This window comes from Salvelinus fontinalis, chromosome 4 (assembly GCF_029448725.1).
Source record: "Salvelinus fontinalis isolate EN_2023a chromosome 4, ASM2944872v1, whole genome shotgun sequence".
NCBI lineage: Eukaryota > Metazoa > Chordata > Actinopteri > Salmoniformes > Salmonidae > Salvelinus > Salvelinus fontinalis.
In genome coordinates, this window is record NC_074668.1 from 51,096,780 (window position 1) to 51,122,193 (window position 25,414).

At 43.3% G+C, this 25,414-nt stretch overlaps 1 protein-coding gene across 3 annotated transcripts in view; it reads left to right on the forward strand.

Moving 5' to 3' along the window:
- The window catches only part of tsc1a (TSC complex subunit 1a), a 39,990-nt gene that overhangs the window by 10,171 nt on the left and 4,405 nt on the right, over positions 1–25,414 (forward strand). For 2 of the 3 annotated variants that reach the window (XM_055920522.1, XM_055920524.1), the window contains 15 exons: positions 123–267; positions 812–966; positions 1,088–1,161; positions 1,365–1,546; positions 2,003–2,115; positions 3,042–3,210; positions 3,408–3,487; positions 3,917–3,974; positions 5,837–5,941; positions 6,219–6,810; positions 7,109–7,179; positions 8,661–8,827; positions 9,158–9,340; positions 23,557–23,667; positions 23,891–24,013. In XM_055920522.1, coding sequence (XP_055776497.1) covers positions 123–267; positions 812–966; positions 1,088–1,161; positions 1,365–1,546; positions 2,003–2,115; positions 3,042–3,210; positions 3,408–3,487; positions 3,917–3,974; positions 5,837–5,941; positions 6,219–6,810; positions 7,109–7,179; positions 8,661–8,827; positions 9,158–9,340; positions 23,557–23,667; positions 23,891–24,013 — 2,328 coding nt within the window. The remainder of the gene's footprint in view (positions 1–122; positions 268–811; positions 967–1,087; positions 1,162–1,364; positions 1,547–2,002; positions 2,116–3,041; positions 3,211–3,407; positions 3,488–3,916; positions 3,975–5,836; positions 5,942–6,218; positions 6,811–7,108; positions 7,180–8,660; positions 8,828–9,157; positions 9,341–23,556; positions 23,668–23,890; positions 24,014–25,414) is intronic. The other variant, XM_055920525.1, reaches the window with a different exon arrangement.

Here is a 25,414-nt window from a genome sequence, read left to right on the forward strand (position 1 = left end):
TTGGTCAAAAGTAGTGCACTATATAGGGCACGGGAGGTCAGCAGCCTCCACTGATATAGGGAACAGGATGTAATGTGGGACACAGCCATTGAGTTTGCACTCTCTTTTTTTGCCCAATCTAGACTGACTCTGATGTGGTGGTGCTGATAACTGGAGTTCTAGTGTTGATCACATTGCTACCCGTGATACCCCAGGCAGGGAAGCAGCACATATACGACTTCTTTGACATCTTTGGCCGACTGGCGTCCTGGAGCCTGAAAAACCCAGGTAGTTTAACGTAGATCAGTATTGCCCACATAGAAATACAATTACTAGAAATGGCGTATCCCATCAGACCACAGCAATGTGACACAGCAAATCACACCTCTGGGACTACCAACCGTTTCACCTATTTGATCTATTCCATCACTAGATTCAGCTATTCATGGCTTTGATGATTAGTTGACCAATTGAATCAGGTGTGTTAGTAATGGGATAGATGAGATGAACGAAATGGCTGGAGGTTGTCAAGGAGAGGTTGGAGGAACACCCTAAGATCAAACCCATAACCTGTCCCATGGGAAGGAGGAACTGGGATGAGGGGACAGTAGCTCTCTGTGTACTATCTGATATTAGATTTTCCCATCGTTAAATGTGTGGTAAATTGTAGTCACAGCCAAACTATTGAGTAGTTAAACTACTATAGCATCCATGCTCAACTAGCTACAGGACAGGATCTATTTCCTTGGGATCTCATTTGGTAATTTCCTTGGAATTGTGAAATGTTGCCTAACCCCTTTTCTCGCCCCACACCCCACCCTGTGGGCCATAGGGCATGTGCACGGGGTGTATCTGATCCACCTCCATGCCAGTGTGTACTCCCTCTTCCACCGGCTCTACGGCATGTACCCCTGCAACTTTGTCTCCTACCTGCGCTCCCACTACAGTATGAAGGAGAACGTGGACACCTTTGAGGAAGTAGTGAAGGTTAGTACAACAGGACACGCCATACTCACCCCATCCTAGAATCTATGCACACTACATAAATGTATGTTGTGTGAAGAGATGTCTCGTGGTCATCCGTCTCACCAATTTGCTCGTTTCTTAGCCGATGTTGGGGCACGTGCGGATACATCCCGAATTGGTCACTGGAACCAACGACTATGAGCTGGACCCCTCCAGGTAAGCACTCAGAAAGTAGGATTCCCAAATTGCACCCTATTCCCTATATAGTGCACTATTTTTGACCAGGGCCTTGGTCAAAAGTAGTACACTATATAGGGTACCATTTGACGCAACCAAAGACTCTTTCGACTTGTAAGGTCTGACTCGACAACAGCCAAGTTTACACTAATAATAAGGGGTCATGTCAAACCCTTGGCCAGGTGGAAGAGGTTTGAGATCCACGACATTGTGATTGAATGTGCAAAAGTCTCCCTGGACCCCAAGGAGGCGTCCTGTGAGGAGGGTTACTCCAGCATGCCAGACCACGTCACCATCCATCATCACCTGCGGTCCGGTCTCGACTACACTGCCAGCCCCTACACCGACTTCCTCAGCAGCTTCGGTCAGAGCTCTGACACATTCACTTTGATACAACTCAATCCTAATAAAATATGACCATTGTAGCACAGCTCTCTCCGTAGCCTGGTCCCAGGTCTGTTTGTGTCATCATGTCAACTCCTTGGCACTCATTGAGTTGACATGACGGCACAAACTTACCTGGGACCAGGCTACTCCGTTGTTTGAAATGGAGTAATGCAGTTACAGGCTAGAACAGCAGTTTGGCCAAATACCACTTGGTTACTTAGTTGTAAGCCACGCTTAAGCCACTGCTGTAATTCACAGGTAGAAAAACAATGGTTAAATATTTAATTAGCCTTTTTTGTATTTTTCTACCACAGTGTCTGTTACTTCAGGGGGTCGAAAGAGGTTTTGAGCTGTTCATCAGCGTGCCTGTATTTACAGGTTGTGTGTATATTAATGTTCCAGGTGTGTTTTTTTCCCCCTCCTCCCCACACAGGTAGCTCTGCCTCTACCCCCCTATCGGTTGGCCGACCGCCTCTCTCCCTGTCCTTACCCCAGCTACCAGGGACCCAGTCCTCTCTCTGCAGTCCCCACACCTCTTTCCACCAGGTGGGTCACTGTTCTCCAAGCGAAAACACCCCATTAGTGAGATTACGTTGAAATCCAAAGATTTACAGTTCATATTAGGAAATCAGTCAATTGAAATAAATTCATTAGGGCCTAATCTATGGATTTCACCTGACTGAGAATATGGAAATGCATCTGTTGTTCACAGATACCGTTAAAAAAAAATGGGCCTCACGACGGTTCTCAGGATCTCGTCACGGTATTTTTATGCTTTCAAATTGCCATTGACAAAATGCAATTGTGTTCGTTGTCCGTAGCTTATGCCTGCCCATATCAAAAGTGCCATCATAGGGCACTCTGGGTCTGCGGTTGTGACACCATTTTGGATGTACTGACAAATTCTCTGAAATGACATTGGCTTATGGTAGAGAAATTAACATTGAATTATCTGGTAACCGCTCTGGTGGACATTCCTGTAGTCAGCATGCCAATTGCAAGTTCCCTCAACTTGAGACGTCTGTGCCATTGTGTGACAATACCACACATTTTAGAGTGGCCGTTTATTGCCCCCAGCACAAGGTAAACCTGTAATGGTCATTCTGTTAATCAGCTTCTTGATATGCCACACCTGTCAGGTGGCTGGATTATCTTGACAAATGAGAAATGCTCACTAACAGAGATGTAAACAAATTTGTCCACAAAATTTCAGGGAAGTAAGCTTTTTGTGCGTATGGAACAATTCTGGGATTTAATTTTCAGCTCATGAAACATGGGACCAAAACTTTACATGTTGCGTTTTATATTTTTGTTCGGTGTACCAAGTATATAACATAAAACACTGAAGCTCCCACTGAAAAATTCAGTTATTCTACACAATTGTATTCTATTCTGTATTCCCATTGATTGTGATTCATGTAAATTCTCTTGAGACACAAATGGCCCTCTTGTCCCTGTGCACATGTTTCCAGAACCAACACTGTGAAGTCGACCCCGCTGGGAATAAAGTGTCGATGTGGAGTCCGTCCTCGGATTGTGGATTGACCACACCTCCCACTTCGAGGGGTATCTCTCCTGCCAATGTTCAAGAGCTATCCCAAAGTGCCTCCCATGCCCCCAGCCAAACAGCCAGCACATCAGGTCATTTTTGTTCATTTTTTATTTTACCTTAGTTTTTGCTGGTCAAATACCAGCTGGGGAAAACATATGAAGATCTAGTGAAAGTTAAGACAGGAGAACAGTTACAGTTAGTATACTTTCCGGTGCTACGAAGAGTGTTTTGATGGACTGTCATAAGGACTTTTCACTCACAATTGTGTGTTCTTGTTTCATCGCAGGTGGGAAATGTCTCAGTCCTGCCCCGACTCTCTCCAATGAGTTTGAGCATGTTTGTTCACCCCCCGACACAACCAATCAGGTATGTACTGTAGCACACAATTTTTACTACCATAATTTTTGTACCAGAACCACTAAGCACTACTCATAGTAGTTAATTACTGAAGATGTTCTTAAATTATTTAATTGGCTAGTACAGATCATAGCGAGAAAGGAAAGTATCTGCAGAGCCAGAGTCTACACTGAACACAAGCAGAGCTGGAAATGCCATCTTCAGCAGAAGTGGCAAACTGAACTAAACTGAACTCCCTCTAAAAGTTACGCAAACGAAGCAATCACTCCACCCGCAGAGTAGAGCCCAGCCTAAGGGAGTTTGTTTGCTCCAGCAAGTGTTGACTGTATTTAGGTTATGGTTGTACCCAGTGTGCTGTTTGTGCGCTGGTTGTGTGTTTGAAGCCAATGGTCCACCCGTAAGACTTTTCATCAGCTGAATTTTTATCTGTTCCGACAGCTGAAGCAGAAACCGAGTGGAGGGGCAGAGAGAGGCAACCCTGAGGTCATCAGTAAAGGTCAGCAGCTTTGCTCATCTCCGAAGAGGAGCAGGTTTCGCTGTCACTATTCAGTGTTTTTTTTTATAGAGCCAATGTTAGCCCTTAACACTCATACCCGTATTCGGGTTGAACATGGCAGGTTTGGACACTGATAACCGACCTAAATTGGAACGCAGTGGCTGTACAGTAACATGCTATACATGTCAGAGCTTCGGATCTCCGCTGCACATTTCTTTATGGGTTTTGACTGACAGTCATTCTGAACTTGAGCACCCCTCCTGCTAATTGGGCTACTTTTGCTCATTTTCTGTTGTCTGAGTGGGGTAAAGGCTGTAAATTACATATTTTGAAAGATGAGATGCTGAGGATTACAATAAATACTGCTTTGTTGTCATAAAAAAACACCTGTGAGTCCAAATGTGCACTTCACATTTTCATATCATAAAACTCATTGTAATATGCAGTGTAAATTTTTATGATCACTATGTTTGATGACATGGCGTTATAACCTGCAATGTCCTGAACAGAAAGAGCCTATGTTGTATTGTGAAGAAAATTTACAACGGACCACGCATCTGAATGCACTCATGACTCTATTCTATGCTCACCAAAATTAGGATCTCCTTCTCTGAAGATCGTATTTTATAATTTAGCTAGTTATGTTGGCAATTGAACCTGTTTTCAAATTATGCCCAGCTGACTCAGGTTGCGATTTATTATGGACTGTTTTTGGATTGCTTAAACAACGGTTATTGTGTAAAGGTGGGGGATGCAGGGCTGTGTTCCAAACAAAAATAAAAGTGTGCTTGCTCTAGTTCCTCAATGGCACAGCTAGGTTGAGCTCCAAAAAAACACCAAAGTACAGAATGTAAAATTCACATACAATCAACAGTTTAATGTTTGGATTCAGTCTTTGAAAGTGAACTGTTGTCTTCACCTTTTAGTCTAATAATTTTACCATAATCTCCAAACTGTTCCTTTTTTAATTGCTACAATTGTAATGCATATACTTTACGTAGTTCTTCTGTAATAAATATTTCAATGTAGCCCTGTCCATATAGGCCAATTCCCACAAGTGTAAGGAGTTAAGAACAAATGTCCTCTTATGAGCGATCGTTCACTAGACCAGATTTCTAGCCTATTTTATTATTGCTGGCAATTGCTAGGGCCCTCATGATATGATGGGTATTACGATTCGATACTATGATTTTATTTATTTCTTCCAAACATATGGCTCACAATATGTCTTCTGCAAAGAGATGAGCATGAGAAAATGAGTTTTGACCACTCGGAAATAAGTTTTGAAAAAATGTTGGCTCACTATTTAAAACGATGTAGAATAAGCTATAGGATTTAGAATACTGGAGTTTTGGCGCAGGTACGGCCAACTAGCACTAGCTAATGCTACCTACAGTAGCAAAACATTTGATATTATATATTAAGTTGGAGTCGAATATCAATATAATATTGTCAAAAGATAATATTGCGATATGTAACTGTAGATTCCCCCCCCCCCCAATCCCTACTATTTATTGCCTAAAAGGACTCGTTAGTTCTGTTGACATCGCCAAAGTACCTTTCCTCCCCAATTTTTGGGGGCTTTACGTGACCTTTGCTGTAAATTAAGGCATCACCGAGACCATTGTAGAATAGAGGTGGCGTTGACGGGACCTGGGTTGAAATGGTATTGCTTGTCTTTGGAATACTTTTTGTTTGATTGAGCCTGTCGAGAGTACCCAGATGGGCGGGGTTTGCACTTTTGCTACTATTCCATTAGTTCCATTGAGGCAAGCTCGATCTAGCGCAGCTGAAATATTTGAAAGAAAACAAATACTATTTGAACCCTGGTCTGGAACTATGCACTCTATGCTCTTTGTCAGGTGCTGCTGGTGAGAGTGTGAAGACCATGTCGTTGACCGAGCTGTCGGACTTCATCAAAGAGCAGGATCTGGACATTCAAAGGATGGAGAATGAACATGACGAGGGTGAATGGTTTTTCCCAATTCATTAAATGGTGTAGGGTGAAGGTGCCCCTATACCAGTGGTCTTTGGTCAGTTTTTCAATTTTCTTCACGAGTGGTTAAGGTTAGGATTGCAGGAGGGAAACCAATCCTTGATCTGTACCAAAGGGAAACTTCACACCAGGGCTCATTTAAATCCCCCCAAACCTACTACGGTATTAATATCTTCCCATGAAAACCACTTGTGTTCAGTCAGTGTGAAAAGCATTGATTTGTTCCATACGCTCTTCTCCCTGGTCAGATGCCATCACAGAGGAGCTCCTGAAATTGACTGAGCAGAAGCACAAGGCAGACCACTCTTTCTACAGCACTACAGAGACACTGACTGGGCCTCAGGAGAAGGAGATGCTCCTCACCACCTCCAACCAGAGCCTAAACAAGGAGGCCCAGCGCCTGGTGTCCACACCCGACAAGAGCGAGTGCTCGGCGGGGGGAGGAGATCAGCAGCTCCCCTGGTCCTTCCGGCCGTGCTTCACCCCCATCGACAACTTGCTGACCGGATTTAGCACTTCTCAGAGCCCCTACAGGGCCGAGGAGGAGGGGGGCTCCGGTCTGGCAAAGTATGGCCTGTTCTCCTCCCCCAGTATCTTCAGGGACCCTGTTAACCCCGTCTACGAGCCTCTGTTTGAGCTGGCCCTGCCCAGGGCTGCCTCTCTGTTCGTGGGGAGGAAGACTTCGTTGGCACTGGCGCAGAGGGCCGCTAGCGACGAGGGGGAGAGGAACGCAAGCAAAGGGGAGGAGGAAGGGGATGAGATGGCGGCAATGTCCCCGCTGGAGGTCCTGGATCGCCTCATTCAGCACGGCAATGAGGCCTATGAAAAAGTGCTCAAGAGGTGAGAGGTTATGGCTGGCTGAGTGTGCTTCGCTACTCTGTCCGTATGGACGACAACCCCTTTGGGGAAGTCTGGGCGGACAAGCCAATTCCTTCCATAGACTAGTACTCCATCCATGTTATTGCTCTCTCATGTGTGATTTCATGATTCACTGGCAGTGGGTCTATCTGTGCATCGCTATGAAGTGCTCATGACCTGGCTGTTTGGTGTGCCGTACTATGTATGTCGGTGTCTGTTATTGACCCTTCATTGTGAACTTTCCTCACACTCCTCTGTACTGTGTGTGTTCTTGTTATAGATTGCCCATGCCAAACAAGTCAGTAGACTGGACACACTTTGGAGGTAAACAACAGAGTATGAAAGCGAAAGGTATTGCCACTATGCTATGATGGGGGAGAGGATGAGACAATCCTTTTTTTCCTGTCTGCGCTCTCCATCCTACTGCATCCATCTCTCTATTTGTTGGTTTGTGTCTTTTTTTCTAGCAGGTTCCTACCTGTATCTTCTTTGAAAAGCTACATATCAGCTGTAAAATATGGAGTAGGGTGAAGTTGACCCTAAACACTGATCTTGTGTCAGTTTTGCTATTAACCCACTAAGGCTAGGATTGGGGGAGGGGGAGCTGATCATAGATCTGTACCTAGGGGAACTGCCATGAGTTTCTGTGGATCAACCTGTCCTTCTGTTTCTGTCCTCCAAACTCTCCAGTCTAATATTAATTAGATTGACCTATTCAATCCAATGGAATTTGGCTTAGTACAGAATCTTACTACAGAATCTGAGAGCCACTGTATCTCATAGTTTCTTGCCCTTTGCTATGGAGTCAAAAGTTCAAGGTCTTTTGATACAATCTATGCATGCAGTGCTTAGGTTAATGCTTAAAATCTATGCAATATACAGTACCATTTCATTTTGATCTATACTGAACAAAAATATAAACACAACATTCAACAATTTTAACAATTTTACTGAGTTCCAGTTCATATATAAGGAAATCAGTCAATTGAAATAAATAAATTAGGATTTGACTGGGCAGGGGCACAGCCATGGATGGGCCTGGGAGGTCTCCCACTTGGGAGCCAGGCCCAGCCAATCGAAATGGGTTTTTCCCCACAAAACGGGCTTTATTACAGATAGAAATACTCCTCAGTTTCATCAGCAGTCCTGGTGGCTGGTCTCAGACGATCCCACAGGTGAAGAAGCCGGATGTGGAGGTCCTGGTCAGGCGTGATTACACTTGGTCTGCGGTTGTGAGGCCTGTTGCACGTACTGCCAAATTCTCAAAAATGACATTGGAAGCTGCTTATGGTAGAGAAATTTGCATTTAATTATCTGGCAACAGCTCTGGTGAACATTCCTGCAGTAAGCATGCCAATTGCACGCTCCCTCAACTTGAGACATCTGTGGCATTGTGGTGTTTGACGAAATTGCACATTTTAAAGTTGCCTTTTATTGTCCCCAGCACAAGGTCCACCTGTGTAATGATCATGCTGTTTAATCAGCTTCTTGATATGCCGCACCTGTCAGGTGGATGGATTATCTTGTCAACGGAGAAATGCTCACTAACTCAGATGTAAAAATATTTTAAAAAGTTGAAAGAAATAAGCTGGTTGTGCATGTGGAAAGTCTGAGACTTTTTATTTAAGCACTTGAAAAATGGGACCAACACTTTACATGTTGCTTTTATATTTTTGTTCAGTATAATTTAAATAGTTTTTTATACCACAGTACTAATATCTAGTTTTCTGTTGAGATGAATAACATGGTCTTGAAAAAATTAGTTTGAAAAAGTAATAATATAAACGTAATATTAAATAATCAAACATTTTGCTGCTGTGTCCTCTCGACAGGCACCACGCCGCTGGACGAGCTGCACATGCTGCGCAGTCAGGTGCTGCTGCTCCACAACCAGCTCCTGTACGAGCGCTACAAGAGAGAGCAGCACGCCATCCGCAATCGCCGTCTGCTCCGCCGCATCATCAATGCCACCGCCATGGAAGAGCAAAACAACTCAATGGTTAATTAAAAACCTTGCACTCCCTGCCCAGTCAGAAGCCATTGAATTCTGAATAGAACATAACTTATTTTTAGAAATTAAAGCATGCATGTTGTTTACCAGGGTCGTATTCATTAGTGCACCCTGTAGCAAAATGTTTTGCAACGGAGAAAAGAAAACAAGCGGTTCATATTGATGCCTAATGAACATGAGTATGAGTATGAGGTTTCTTTCGGTTGATTTAGGAGCGGTGGTTGACATATTTTTATAGAAACATGTATGGCCTGCTTGTTTTTATCTCTTGAATTTTTGTTTTACTGTATGGTGTGTTGTGATTTTATATGGTTGCAGAAGGCCCAGCTGAAGCTGCAGGACATAGAGATCCAGTCTCTGCAGGCCAGTCTGGTGGAGGAGCAGCAGCGCTACAGGCGCCTGAAGGAGGATGGAGACACTGAGACGGCTTGCCTCCACAGTCAATTCCAACAGCTACAGCAGGGCCATGACCTGTACCTATCCAAGGCTCAGAAGCTGCAGGTGAGCACACAGATGAATAACCACATATAGTACACAGTACCACTTTGACACAGGAGTGAATGTAATACATTTAACCAATCTTATTTTTATGAATCAACCGCCTTATAACCAGGACTTGCATCTTTTCAGGAGGGGGTCTGTATATTTATTTACTGATGTCCAGGAGCCTCATCTATAACCGACGCTTACATTTTACACTAAATATCTACGTGCACCATTTCTGAAAAGACTGCGCACGCACAAAAGTATTGAGATTTATTAACTTGGCGCACGCCATACATACGCATGTTTCCCGTTATAAATCAGACCTTTTGTAAAACTGTGGCAGCGTGAACGAGCATTATAACTGCCTGAGAAACGCACATCATTCACCTTTTATGGTGACAATAACTTCCATAGTTGCTGTATATGCCTTCTATGGAGGTATTGGAAATGGGCCACAACAGTATCTAAAGGAAATGGCCATGGCAGGTGTTGGCAGAATGTTTTCTTTTGCAGTGACATTTGCCGTTTTGAAGAAAAAAAAGCCGATACCGATTAATTGCCCGATTTTTATTTATTTATTTGTAATAATGACAATTACAATAATACTGAATGAACACTTATTTTAACTTAATATAATACATCAATAAAATCTATTTAGCCTCAAATAAATGATGAAACATGTTCAATTTGGTTTAAATAATGCAAAAACAAAGTGTTGGAGAAGAAAGTAAAAGTGCAATATGTGCCATGAGAACATATGAAAGCTGGTGGTTCCTTTTATCATGAGTCTTCAATATTCCCAGGTAAGAAGTTTTAGGTTGTAGTTATTATAGGACTATTTCTCTCTATACGATTTGTATTTCATATACCTTTGACTATTGGATGTTCTTAAAGGCACTTTAGTATTTCCAGTGTAACAGTATAGCTTCCATCACTCTCCTCGCTGCTACCTGGGCTCGAACCAGGAACACATTGACAACAGCCACCCTCGAAACAGCGTTACCCATGCAGAGCAAGGGGAACAACTGCGCCAAGTCTCAGAGCGAGTGACGTTTGAAACGCTATTAGCGCGCACCCCGCTAACTAGCTAGCCATTTCACATCGGTTACACCAGCCTAATCTCGGGAGTTGATAGGCTTGAAGTCATAAACAGCGCAATGCTTGAACGCACAAAAGTGCTGTTTGAATGAATGCTTACGAGCCTGCTGGTGCCTACCATCGCTCAGTCAGACTGCTCTATCAATCATAGACTTAATTATAACATAATAACACAGAAATACGAGCCTTAGGTCATTAATATGGTCTAATCCGGAAAGTATCATCTCGAAAACAAAACGTTTATTCTTTCAGTGAAATACGGTACCGTTATGTATTTTATCTAACGGGTGGCATCCATAAGTCTAAATATTCCTGTTACATTGCACAACCTTCAATGTTATGTCATAATTATCTCAAATTCTGGCAAATTAGTTCGTAAATGAGCCAGGCGGCCCAAACTGTTGCATATACTCTGACTCTGCGTGCAATGAAGGCAAGAGAAGTGACACAATTTCACCTGGTTAATATTGCCTGCTAACCTGGATGTCTTTTAGCTAAATATTGATTTTAAGGAAAGGCATTGATGTTTATGGTTAGGTACACGTTGGAGCAACGACAGTCCTTTTCCGCGAATGCGCACTGCATCGATTATATGCAACGCAGGACACGCTAGATAAACTAGTAATATCATCAACCATATGTAGTTATAACTAGTGATTATGATTGATTGATTTTTTTATAAGAAAAGTTTAATGCTAGCTAGCAACTTACCTTGGCTTCTTACTGCATTCACGTAACAGGCGGGCTCCTCGTGAGGCAGGTGGTTAGAGCATTGGACTAGTTAACCTTAAGGTTGCAAGATTGAATTCCTAAACTGATAAGGTAAAAATCTGTCCTCCTGCCCCTGAACAAGGCAGTTAACCCACCATTCCTAGGCCGTCATTTTTTTTTTAAATTGCCTAAATCGCCGTCCAAAATTATTGATTGTTATGAAAACTTGAAATCGGCCCTAATTAATCGGTCGACCTCTAGTCTGTTCACCTGTTAAATTCTGCTGTATGTGAAATCTCCCTCCATTTCGGATGCATACAGCAACAAATAGAAATTATAATAGCCTTTCTAATAGGCTTAATTAAATGAGAGATGGGACAAATGGTAGCCTATCCTAACTTGTTGTAGGCCTATAGGATATTTTGCGAGTGAGGAATTTAATCTGCAATGATCATGGAAATGAAATAAATAAATAATAGGAAATAGATGCTTATTTCTAATTATTTTAAAATGCAAAGAAACTAAATCGATCGACTTTATCTAGTTGAATAAAGGTTATATAAAAAAAGAAAAACATTATTTTTTTTACCATTGTATTAATTCCTACATTTTAAAATGGATTCAATTTGGGGTTTTGGTCACTGGCCTACCCACACAAGCCCATGATGTAAAAGCGGAATTATGTTTTTTAAATGTTTACTAATCATTTAAAAATTAAACGCTGACATTTTGAGTCAATAAGCCCTTTTTGTTATGGCAAGTTCATAATAACATTTGCTTAGTCACAGAATAAGTTGCATGGACTCGCTGTGTGCAATAACTGTTTCACATGATTTTTGAATGACTACCTCATCTCTGTACCTCACACATAATTATCTGTAAGGTCCCTCATTCGAGCAGGCAATTTCAAACACAAAGACCGGGGACGTTTTCTAATGCCTCCTAAAGAAGGGAACCTATTTTCATATCTTTATTTTTACCCATTTACCAGTCATTGAACATCCCTTTCAGCATGGTGAAGTTATTGATTACACTTTGGATGGTGTATCAATACACCCAGTCACTTCAAAGATACAGTTAACCTAACATACACCAACCAGAAGCCATGGATTACAGGCAACATCTGCACTGAGCTAAAGGGTAGAGCTGCCGCTTTCAAGGAGCGGGACTCTAACCCGGAAGCTTATATGAAATGCTATGCCCTCCGACAAACCATCAAACAGGCAAAGCGTCAATACAGGACTAAGATCGAATCGTACTACACCGGCTCTGACGCTCGTCGGAAGTGGCAGGGCTTGTAAACTATTACAGACTACAAAAGGAAGCACATTCATGAGCTGCCCAGTGACATGAACCTACCAGACGAGCTAAATTACTTCTATATTTGCTTCGAGGCAAGTAATGCTGAAACATGCATGCGAACACCAGCTGTTCCGGATGACTGTGATCACGCTCTCCACAGCCGATGTGAGTTAGACCTTTAAACAGGTCAACATTCACAAGGCCGCAGGGCTAGACAGATTACCAGGACATGCACTCCGAGAATGTGTTGACCAACTGGCAAATGTCTTCACTGCCATTTTTTATTAAAAAAAGTTTTAAAGATTCCATACTTTAGACAAGTTAAACACACCAGGCAGAAGGCTACAAAGGTTAATGGGCAATCTATAGTACAGGGGCAGAGCAAACACCTCACCATTGTTCCTGTAAACAGTCAAGGGATAGGGGTGGAGAAATGCAAGCACTCACAGACAGTCATGGCCACAGACCGACCCTCCACTGGACCAAAAATTAAAAGTTTATAATGCTTTAAAAAAGAAAAAAAAAAGAAGAATCATTTTATGTAGGCGTGAAAAGAAAGAAAAAAAGCTCACATTTTAGTCTCTGACCGGGCAAGATGAACAAGGCATCTGTAGGTCACAATCAATAAGCCCATCAACCTTATTGCCCCCCCCCCCAACAGATGGACTGTTTTAAAGTAAGACCGGAATGGAGCCCAAGCCTCATTAAACAGTTTGGGGTTCCCACGTGAATTGAATTGAATTTTTTCTAGTTTCAGAGAGCACAACACATCTCTCACCGAATATTTATAAGATGGGGGAGCTGCCATCTTCCAGTTCTGGACTATTAGCCGTCTAGCTAACAGAGTTGTATAAGCAACAGTGTCCAACTGGATTCTTGACAGGGGGGTACCTATGGGCAGTACTCCAAAAAGGTCTGTAAGGCAGAGACGGTCTATAACAGTGTCATATCAGAGAAACATTTAAATATTAATTCCCAGAAACCTGACAGTTTATGACAGCCCCAAAACATATGCAAGAGTGTGGCTGGTTCCATTTTACTTCTGACACATGTAGGATCAAAATCAGAGAATATTCTTCCAAGTTTGGCCCCGGACCAGTGGATACGGTGAACCACCTTGAATTGAATGAGGCTGTGTCTAGTGCTAAAAGGGACGAATGCACCCTGTGCAGCACAGATTCCCAGGTGTCTTCCCCAAGTACCTCCCCCAAATCCTTTTCCCATCGAGTCTTTAAAGGCACCAAAGAAGGGTTCTGTAAGTCATGAATGATTGCATATACATCTGAAATTGCGCCCCTAGGAAGCTTGTTCAGCTCAAAGATGCTCTCTATAGCTATATTTGCAGGCCTATGGGGAAATTCAGGTGTGTTAGCTCTGACAAAGTTCCTAGTCTGGAGATAGCGGAAAAAGTGGGATTGCCATCCCAAATAAAATGCATGAATGTTTGATCCAGTGAATTAAAAAAAGATTTTGGAATAAAAATGGGTAAACATTGAAATAAATATAAACATTTGGGCAACACATTCATTTTAAAGACATTAATCCTTCCGATAAGAGAAAGAGGTAGCGAATTCCAAAAAGTGAAAGATTGTTTCAAACTGTCTGCTAGAGCAACAAAGGTTTCCTGAAACAAATTTGAATATTTCCTTGTCACTTTAACTCCCAAGTACGTGAATTGATCCCGGACAATCCTAAACTGAAAAGTTGTAAAAGAGCTCTTTAAAGCAGCCTTATTTACAGGAAAAAGCTCACTCCTGCCTAGATTCAGCTTGTACCCTGAGATTGATACAAACTTTTTAAGAACAGATAAGACACGTGGCAATGAGGTATCAGGGTTAGAGAGAAACAAAAGGAGGTTGTCAGCATATAGCGAGACTTTCTGCTCTAAGCCCGTCCTGATTATTCCTTGAATGGCATCATTAGAGCAATGGCCAGAGGCTCGATTGCCAAAGCAAACAAGGGGGAGAGTGGACAACCCTGTCTGGATCCGCGATGCAAGAGAAAATAGTCAGAGGACAAGTTGTTAGTCCGTACCGAAGCCATGGGGGAAAAATAAAGAATCTTTATCCACGCAATGAATTTGGGGCCAAAGCCAAATCTATAAAGGCCAGCTGTTAGGTAATCAATCTCAACGCGGTCAAAAGCTTTTTCCGCATCAAGTGAGACCACCACCTCCGTGTCCCCCGACGCTGGGGAGTACAGTATATTCATAAGGCGCCTAATATTGAAAAACAAATGACTATTTCTCACAAAGCCAGTCTGGTCAGAGTGTATTACTTGGTGCAGCGAGCCTTCCACACGGATGGCTAAAAGCTTGGCTAGGATTTTGTAATCACAGTTTAAAAGCGAGATTGGGCGATAGGATCCACATTCTAGTGGGTCTTTTGTTTTTCTTTAAAAGTAATGAAATTAAAGCCTGATAAAGACTAGGCGGGGTAGCTTTGATGTATTAAGGCACTCTGAAATAATCGAGACAAGAATGGGCAAAGCAGACCATAAAACGTCCTGTAAAATTCGGTTGGAAAACCGTCCGGACCCGGTGATTTACCACTTTTCATTGCGGACACTGCTGTTGCAATCTCCTCAGGTGTAAATTCTTCTTCTAGACAGTCATGGGAGTCTGTATCAATTGAAGGCATATTCAAGCCATTAAAAAAGGAATCAATCAGCAAAGGGTCTTGAGGGGATTCAGAGGTGTATAGAGCAGAGTAAAAAAAATTAATTGATGATTGATCTCTTTATGTATAACTGTGGTGGCACCAGACGGGGTCCTTATTTGTGGGATTAAATGTGAGGCCTCAGATTTACGGATCTGATGTGCAAGGAGTTTACTGGCCTTGTCCATACACTCTGTACCGAGCTCGCAAGAGTAACTGTTCAGCTTGCCTGGTAGAAAGCTCATCAAATTCAGATTGGAGTAGTTGGCGCTCTTTATGCAGATCAGAGGAAGGAATCGTAGCATACTTCTCATCCAATGTGGCTATGGATTCGCTCAGATCCCGAAGTCGCTGAGAGCGAACTTTGTTTTGGTTGGCTGTATAAGAAATAATTTGGCCACGTAGGTATGCTTTGAGAGACTCCCATATGGTAGAGCAGGACATACCTGGTGTTGAATTAGTTTCTAGGAATAAGGTGATTTCAGAAGAAATAAAATTGACAAACTCCTTATCTGAGAGTAAAATGGGGTTAAGACGCCATTGATAACACATAGGAGGTCGCTGGGGAAACTAGTTCAAGCACTAATGGTGAATGGTCAGAAATAACAATACTCTCGTAAGTATACCGCCGAAGGTTAGGCAGAAGTTTTTTGTCCAAAAAGAAGTCATCAATCCGGGAGTATGTTTGATGAACATGAGAATAAAAGGAATACTGTCTATCTGTAGGATGTAGGAAACGCCAGGCCTCAAACATAGCATATTTCTGAAGAAAAGATTGAATAAGTAGGGCACATTTAGATGCGCCTCTAGTTCTTCGTGAGGACTTGTCAAGAACTGGGGACATTTTACAGTTGAAATCTGTTAGGGTTGCGTCAATTCAATCTGGTATAAGGACAAGTATGACAATGAGTCACTAATTGTATGCTATGTACTTTTTATTAACTAAGGAATAAATGGTAAATGCAATTTTCGTATATACGGGTTCAATGCATCATCGCGCAGGATAAGACCGAGAACTGACTTGTTCCTGACAAAGATATTATAATATACTCATGACAGAGATAGTTCCCGCTTCCGAGCCGGCCTGTCAGAGTAGAGACTGGGCGTGGTTTAGACTCACCCAGCCTATCGCCGGCGCTCAGGCTAGTCCTAGCCTCTTTGCGCTCTTTGGTTCCCGGCGCTGTTGCTGTGTAGATTACGCTCCCTCACCCCAGAGACTGAGGTCAGACAGCTCTGCAACATTGTCTGAGCTATTTGCACCTGTATACAAAAGCCCACTGTTCTCGCTCAAGGCTAACCACCGCTTCCCAGCACACTTATCTGGGGCTAACTGTTACTTCCAGCACACACACACAGATACCCAGGCTCCCAGGCCAACAGTTGCTAATATTCAATAACATGTGATATAGTATTGGGTTATAGTGCATAATTCAGAACCTTACAAATCCCCCCCTAAAATCAACTAATGAGAATCTAAATTGGATATAGCAGATAAAAAGGAATAAATTACACTTGTGTCATCCCAATTGGGAGCATAAACACTAGCCAAAACAAGAGGGGTAGAAAACAGTTTACCGGTTACTATGACGTATCGTCCCTTAGGATCAGCAATAACCTCAGAAGCTACAAAGGGAATAGATTTATCAACCAAAATGGCAGCACCTCTTGATTTACTATGAAAGTTAGAGTGGAACACTTGACCAACCCAGTCCCTACGCATCCTAAAATGCTCACCAGTCCTCAAGTGGTCCCGTGTGGCTCAGTTGGTAGAGCATGGCGCTTGCAACGCCAGGGTTGTGGGTTCATTCCCCACGGGGGGACCAGGATGAATATGTATGAACTTTCCAATTTGTAAGTCGCTCTGGATAAGAGCGTCTGCTAAATGACTAAAATGTAAAATGTAAGTGAGTCTCTTGTAGAAACCCTTTAAGTGTGTCAACACCCTCATACGCTTCACAGGGTTGTTAACCCCTTTTGATGGTCCACGAAATGTACTTGATCGCATTATTTCGGCCACCCTGGGCATTCCCGTTATACACTGCTCAAAAAAATAAAGGGAACACTTAAACAACACAATGTAACTCCAAGTCAATCACACTTCTGTGAAATCAAACTGTCCACTTAGGAAGCAACACTGATTGACAATAAATTTCACATGCTCTTGTGCAAATGGAATAGGCAAAAGGTGGAAATTATAGGCAATTAGCAAGACACCCCCAAAAACGGAATGGTTCTGCAGGTGGTGACCACAGACCACTTCTCAGTTCCTATGCTTCCTGGCTGATGTTTTGGTCACTTTTGAATGCTGGCGGTGCTTTCACTCTAGTGGTAGCATGAGACGGAGTCTACAACCCACACAAGTGGCTCAGGTAGTGCAGTTCATCCAAGATGGCACATCAATGCGAGCTGTGGCAAAAAGGTTTGCTGTGTCTGTCAGCGTAGTGTCCAGAGCATGGAGGCGCTACCAGGAGACAGGCCAGTACATCAGGAGACGTGGAGGAGGCCGTAGGAGGGCAACAACCCAGCAGCAGGACCGCTACCTCCGCCTTTGTGCAAGGAGGTGCACTGCCAGAGCCCTGCAAAATGACCTCCAGCAGGCCACAATGCCTCTCACCATCCCGGGGCTTTGGGCGCAGCGACCGGTGGGCACGATCAATCAGGGGCTTTTCCTCTAAGGCAAGAACATCCTTCAGCAGCCCAGAAACCAAATCCGCTGCGCGAGGCATTTCCGCAGACTCTGGGACCGATACAAGTCTCAGGTTATTGCGGCGAGAGAATCGCTCTAAACTCACACAGCTCTCATTCACCTTTTTCAAATCCGCAGCCAGGCGTTTCACGTCAGCCTCCAGGGATGTAGTTAAATCGGAGACATTGGTAGCGGTCTCCAGTGCTGCAATCGTTGTAGTGTGCGACGCTGTTGTTGTTTTGAGTGATGTGATTGCTGGCACCGTCTCGTTCCGCAGGATGGTTAGATCTGCTTTTAAAGTATCAGAAACCTCCTGTATTCGGGCCTCAATCATAGCAACCACCTCCGTTTTCATTTCAACTATCTCAGAGCGCAGTAGTTTGATGGCCTCGAATGTTCATTTCAGCGCCGCCAGGCCAAGCCGCACCCCCGGTTAAAGTGTGAGTCCCCGGGCCCTCAGACTCAGGAGAGGGCGGTGATGAAAGTGGGTCTTGTAGGCCGGGTTTTCTCAAAGTCATGTTTTTGGCCTTATGTTTCGTCGACATGCTGACATTCGAAAGCAAAGTAGTCTTGGTTTTTACGGAAAGGGAAAATAAATACGGTTCTGCTGCAAAATTCACATAAACTTTAAGAATACCGCGGGAGCAAACGGAAAACACGTCAGTCGCACATGTCGTCCCTCCACTCTCCCCTTCACTGACATTTTCAACCTCTCCCTGTCTGAGTCTGTAATACCAACATGTTTCAAGCAGACCACCATAGTCCTTGTGCCCAAGAACACTAAGGTAACCTGCCTAAATGACTACCGACCTGTAGCACTCACGTCTGTAGACATGAAATGCTTTGAAAGGCTGGTCATGGCTCACATCAACACCATTATCACAGAAACCCTAGACCCACTCCAATTTGCATATAGCCCCAACAGATCCACAGATATAATCTCTATTGCACTTAACACTTCCCTTTCTCACCTGGACAAAAGGAACACCTATGTGAGAATGTTCTTCATTGACTACAGCTCAGCGTTCAACACCATAGTGCCCTCAAAGCTCATCACTAAGCTAAGGACCCTGGGTCTAAACACCTCTCTCTGCAACTGGATCCTGGACTTCCTGACGGGCCGCCCCCCAGGTGGAAGGGTTGGGAATAAACATCCGCCATCCTCAACACAGGGGCCCCTCAGGGGTGCGTGCTCAGTCCCCTCCTGTACTCCCTGTTCACTCATGACTGCATGGCCAGGCACGACTCCAACACCATCATCAGTTTGCTGATGACACAACAGTGGTAGGCCTGGGGCCAAGCTTCCTGCCATCCAGGACCTCTTTATCATACAGTGTCAGAGGAAGGCCCTAAAAATTGTCAGACTCAAGCCACCCTAGTCATAGATTGTTCTCTCTGCTACCGCACGGCAAGCGGTACCGGAGCGCCAAGTCGAGGTCCAAAAGGCTTCTTAACAGCTTCTACCCCCAAGCCATAAGACTCCTGAACAGCTAATCAAAGGACTAACCAGACCCCTCTTTTACGCTGCTGCTACTCTCTGTTTATAATCTATGCATAGTCACTTTAACTCTACCTACATATTACCTCAATTGCCTCCACTAACTGGTGCCCCGCACATTGACTCTGTACCGGTACCCCCTGTATATAGCCTCGCTTGGATATTTTACTGCTATAGTTTTATTTATTTACTTCTTAAAGCATTGTTGGTTAAGGGCTTGTAAGTAAGCATTTCACCTAAAGGTCTACTACACCTGTTGTGTTCGATGTATGTAGCAAATAACATTTGATTTGTCCTTCCAAATGCCGTTGCCAGAGAGGAAGAAAACCGCTCAGGGATTCACCATGAGGCCAATGGTGACTTTAAAACAAGTTTACAAACAAACAAGTTTAATGGCTGTAATAGGAGAGAACTTATGATTGTTCAACAACATTGTAGTTACTCCACAATACTAACCTAATTGACAGTGAAAAGGAATCCTGGCTTCCCGAGTGGCGCAGTGGTGTAAGGCCATGCATCGCAGTTGTGCGGCGTCACTACAGCCTGGGGTGACCGGGAGTCCCATAGGGCGAGGCGCAATTGTTCCAGTGTCGTCCATGTTAGGGGAGGGTTTGGCCAGGGGGGCTTTACTTGGCTCACTGTGCTCTAGCGACTCCTTGTGGCGGGCCTGGCGCCAGTTGAACGGTGTTTCCTCCGACACATTGGTGCAGCTGGCTTTTGGGTTAACGCTTCGAACACACCGGCTGCGTCATTGCATCACTGCTGCATAACATTTTGCGCAACTGGGCAACTATACTGATGCAGGTACCTTTTGCAAATGGTCGCATGCGGTTGGACACATGGAGGAGAGAATCATTTTCGCAGTATCCTCAAAACCGTGTCTTTTTGACACAACTGCTGACAGCTACAGGGACATAAACACAAAAAATGCTGCTTGGAGACAAGTGTCCACGATAGTAGGATTGCCAGGTCAGTTTAGTAGTGAGCTTGTGCTAGATGTGGCTAGTTAGCGTTAGCTAGCTAGCTAACCTAGCTTGCTAACCTAGCCAATGAGGTGTGTGTGAAAGAAATAGTCAAATAAATTATGCTAGTTACTACCCCTAATAACTTTACCAAATGTTCATGTTTGAAAGAGTGTGAATGCTAGATAAATAGTAATGGAAATGGTAGATACTACTGTACCCCTGATAATTTGGTCAAATTACCGTGTGTCGAATAAATAATATACTTGGCAAATAAATAAATAAAAAATGTAAAGAAATTATGCAATCAAACTGTTTTTATGTAATCCCAATTTTTTACTGAATGTGTGCAACAACAAAAAAATCTACATTCATATTTTGCTACTTTCTGTCAAGTCCACTCATACAATTTGATGCATACGTTCGATTTATCGAACGTATGCACCACACAGAACGCACTGCAACTGCCTCTGCAACGCAATGCTGCAAGGCAAATGCAGCGTTCCATTGGAAATGAATGTACTTCTGGTGTATCGAAACGCAATGACGCAGTCGGTGTGTTCGAAGCGTAAGCAGTATGGCTTGGCGGGTCATGTTTTGGAGGTCTCATGACTCGACCTTGACCTCTCCCGAGCCCATTAGGGAGTTGCAGCAATGAGACAAGATCGTAATCACGAAAAAGGGGTTAAAAAAAATAAAGGAAACCCGTACAAATAATATTCCAAAATATGCATAATGTTTGAAACAAGGCACTAAAGTAATACTACCAAAAATGTGTCAAAGAAATTAACTTTTTTCCCTTAATAGAAAGTGCTGTTTGGGGCTAATACAACACATTACCGAGTACCACTTTACGTATTTTCAAGCATAGTGGTGGCTGCATCATGTTATGCGTATGCTTATAATCATTAAGGACTGGGGAATTTTTCAGGATAAAAAGAAACAATCAAGCTAAGCACGGCCAAAATTCTAGATGATAACCTGGTTTAGTCTGCTTTCTACAGACACTGAGATGAGTTCAACTTTCAACAGGACAATAACCTAAAACACAAGACCGGAGTTGCGAGTTACAGTTTTGACTTAAATCTATTTGAAAATCTATGGCAAAACCTGAGTGTTTTTGTTGAGCAATGATCAACAACCAATTTGACAGGGCTTGAAGAATTTTGAAAATAAAAATGGGTAAATGTCGCACAATCCAGTTGTGGAAATCGCTTAGACTAACCCAGAGACTCACAGCTGTAATCGCTGCCAAAGGTGCTTATACAAAGTATTGAGTCAGGGGTGTGAATACTTTAGGTAAATTAGATTTCTGTATTTCATTTTCAATACATTTGCAAAAATGTATAGAAACCAATTTTCACTCACATTCTGGGGTATTGTGCTTAGAAGGTTGAGATCAATTTGATAATTTGAATTCAGGCTGTAACAACAAAATGTGGAATGAGTCAAGGGGTGTGAATTTTTTTTTGAAGGCACTGTATGCCTGTGATCAAATTCAGCACAGGGTAGACATAACGTTATTGCTTTCAAATATGTGTTATTGGCACTGGAAGTTAAACATGTAAATTCCAGATGTAACAATGCACAGTCTATATTCGGGCATTGTATTCACTCATTTTAGTAGCATTGCTTTGCGTAGACGCGATAAATAGACTTGCTTTCTAATTTCGCGCTGTTAATTCTCTTTTCTGTCACTAGTGCATTCTAATTCCAGTGTGTTCACATGCGTTTGAATTGAGCTTGAACGGCATCATGCAGTGCGTTCGGAAAGTATTCAGACCCGTTACCTTACAGCCTTATTCTAAACTGTATGAAATTGTTTTCTGCATTCATCTACACACACTAACCCATAATGACAAAAGTCATTTTGTGGTAGTTCACCTGTGGTAAATTCAATTGATTGGACATGATTTGGAAAGGCACACACCTGTCTATATTATGTCCCACAGTTGACGGGGCATGTCAGAGCAAAACCAAGCCAGGAGGTTGAAGGAATTGTCCGTAGAGCTCCGAGACATTTGTTTGATTGTGTCGAGGCACAGATCTGGGGAAGGGTACCAAAAAATTGAAGGTCCCCAAGAACACAGTGGCCTCCATCATTCTTAAAATGGAAGAAGTTTGGAACCACCAAGACTCTTCCTAGAGCTGACCGCCCTGCCAAACTGAGCAATCGGGGGAGAAGGGCCTTGGTCATGAAGGTGACCAAGAACCCGATGGTCACTATGACGGAGTTCCTCTGTAGAGATGTGAGCACCTTCCAGAAGGACAACCATCTCTGCAGCACTCTGCCAATCAAGGAAACCAAGATTGAACTCTTTGGCCTGAATGCCAAGTGCCACGTCTGGAGGAAACCTGGCACCATACATACGGTGATGCACGGTGGTGGCAATATCATGCTGTGGGGATGTATTTCAGCGGCAGGGACTGGGAGACTAGTCAGGATTTGCGGGGAAGATGAACAGAGCAAAGTACAGAGCGATCCTTGATGGAAAATCTGCTCCACAGTGCTCAGGACCTTAGACTGGGGCGACGGTTCACCTTCCAACAGTGCAATGACCCTAAGCACACAGCCAAGACAACGCAGGAGTGGCTTCGGGACAAGTCTCTGTATGTCCTTGAGTGGCCCAGCCAGAGCCTGGGCTTGAACCGGATCAAATATCTCTGGAGAGACCTGAAAGTAGCTGTGCAGCAACGCTCTCAAAACAACCTGACTGAGCTTGAGAGGATCTGCGGAGAAGAATGGGAGAAACTCCCCAAATACAGGTGTGCCAAGCTTGTAGCGTCATACCCAAGAATACGCAAGGCTGTAATCACTGCTAAAGGTGCTTCAACAAAGTACTGAGTTAAGGGTCTGAATACTTATGTAAATGTGATATGTCATGATTTTTTTAATAAACATTTGCACACATGTCTAAAAAACAGTTTTTGCTTTGTCATTATGGGACATTGTATGTAGATTAATAAGTGCATTCGGAAAGTATTCAGACCCCTTAACTTTTTCCACATTTTAAGGCTGTAACGTTACAAAGTTACAGCCTTAAAATATGGAACAAGTCAAGGGGTCTGAATACTTTCCGAATGCACTGTATATTCCCCATTTGCACAAGGCTACTTTGGCCTTCTTGCAATGCAACACTTCAACTGTTTAGAAACTAAACTTTGCGTGACGATAATCACATTCTCACGTCAATTTCAGTTTTTATGAATGGCAACTTTTGCGTGAATTGGCACATGCGTGTTTTTGGGCATATTTTGTGTGTACGCATCATTTTATAAATGAGTCCCCAGGTACTGACTTCTGATTTTGTCTACAGAGTGAGTTACAAGAATGCCAAAGCAACATGGGAGAGCTGGAGGCTGAGCTTCAGAAAGCCAATAATGAGGCATACAACACTGGACACCAGCTCACCCAACTGTCCCTCAAGGTGAGCTTACTAACACGTAACTATTGCCATTATTAAGCATATTCAACTACAAATTTAATTTCTCTAATTCCTCAGAGAGATTAGCAACTTAAAGCTAGAAGAAAGGTAGTTATAGGCTAGTCGAGCAAAATAAAAAAACATTCTGTTGATCAGTGTATTTGAACAAACAAAGTATTGTGCTCCCAAAATATCTTTCCTTTTCTCTTCCTCTTTCCCTGTTCAGCTCACCAACAGTGAGAACCTCCAGCAGCAGATGCACTTGTTGAACAAACAGCTGCTGTTGCTGGGAGAGACCAACAAGCTGGCAATACAGGAAGTGCAACGCCTGGGACCGGAGAGCAGTAAGGTAGAGGCAGGATTAGTGATAACAGTTCTTACTCTCTTAATCTGACCTGACCTTTGCCCAAATTCCTCACTCCTCCCCATAGGATCCCTGATGTCTAACAATAACATATTCTGACAAAATGTAAACGTTCTACACTCCCCTCTCCCTCGGTGACATGAATAAGGATACGTAATATTTTCAAGTTTAGAACTCAGAACCCATCAGTTTATGGACTCAAACTCTTCATATCAACAATCATATCACTGTATCCCTCTTTGTAATGATTTCTTGACATTTCTCTGTTGGCCAAGTCAGCTCTTATACCATAGACCAGTGTTTCCCAGTCCTGGTCCTGGGGACTCAAAGGGGTGCATATTTTAGTTTTTGTCCTAGCACTAACACAACTGATTCAAATAATGAAAGACTTGATTAATTTAATAAAGTGTGTTTGTGCTAGGTCAAAAAGTAAAATGTGACCGACCGGCTCGATTCGGTCTTATGTAGCACAATTTGAAATCGTTGTATTTTTTACATTGGATAAAAGTAGAGACTCGGGGGGGGCACTGGTGAGCAGCAACATATCTGCACAAATAGCTATTCTCGCCACATAGGTCAACATAAAGATCGACACCGTTAGTGAAGACTTGGCGAGACATTACACCCGTCTGAATAGCCTGGAAGATTGCGCAAATATTTACTCCCGACAAAGCGGTGAAACTGGAAGAGCAAATCACCCGGCTATCATCAGATGTCATCAAACTCACTTCCAAGGTTGAAGACCTCGAGAACAGACAGCGCTGGGGGAACGGTCGCATTTTCGGCGTAAGACAGGGACTCGAGACCGTAGACTGAATGCGGCCTTAGTTAATCAGTGCCGCATTCAGTGCGCGCTAACCAAGGGGGCCAGGTACACGGTGTTTCCTCCGACACATTGGTGCGGCTGGCTTCCGGGTTGGAGGCGCGCTGTGTTAAGAAGCAGTGCGGCTTGGTTGGGTTGTGCTTCGGAGGACGCATGGCTTTCGACCTTCGTCTCTCCCGAGCCCGTACGGGAGTTGTAGCGATGAGACAAGATAGTAATTACTAGCGATTGGATACCATGAAAATTGGGGAGAAAATGGGATAAAATTTAAATTTAAAAAAAGTAAAGAAAGGATTACCTACACCTACTGACCAGCTCATATGATAGACAAAGGGTACTAAATGGCAGACCAATCCGAACTCATCTCTCGGCATGTCCAGCCCGCTCATTATCTCAGCCAATCATGGCTAGCTGGAAGGTTGCTTCCTTTTTCCGTGGCTAAACCAACTAGGCTCGTAATTTAACAATTTTATTTGTGTTTACAGATGTCATACAAGTTTGTTATTTAAGGCACATGAAAGTTCACATGTTCCAGAAGGCATTTCTGCCCAAAAATGCATTTT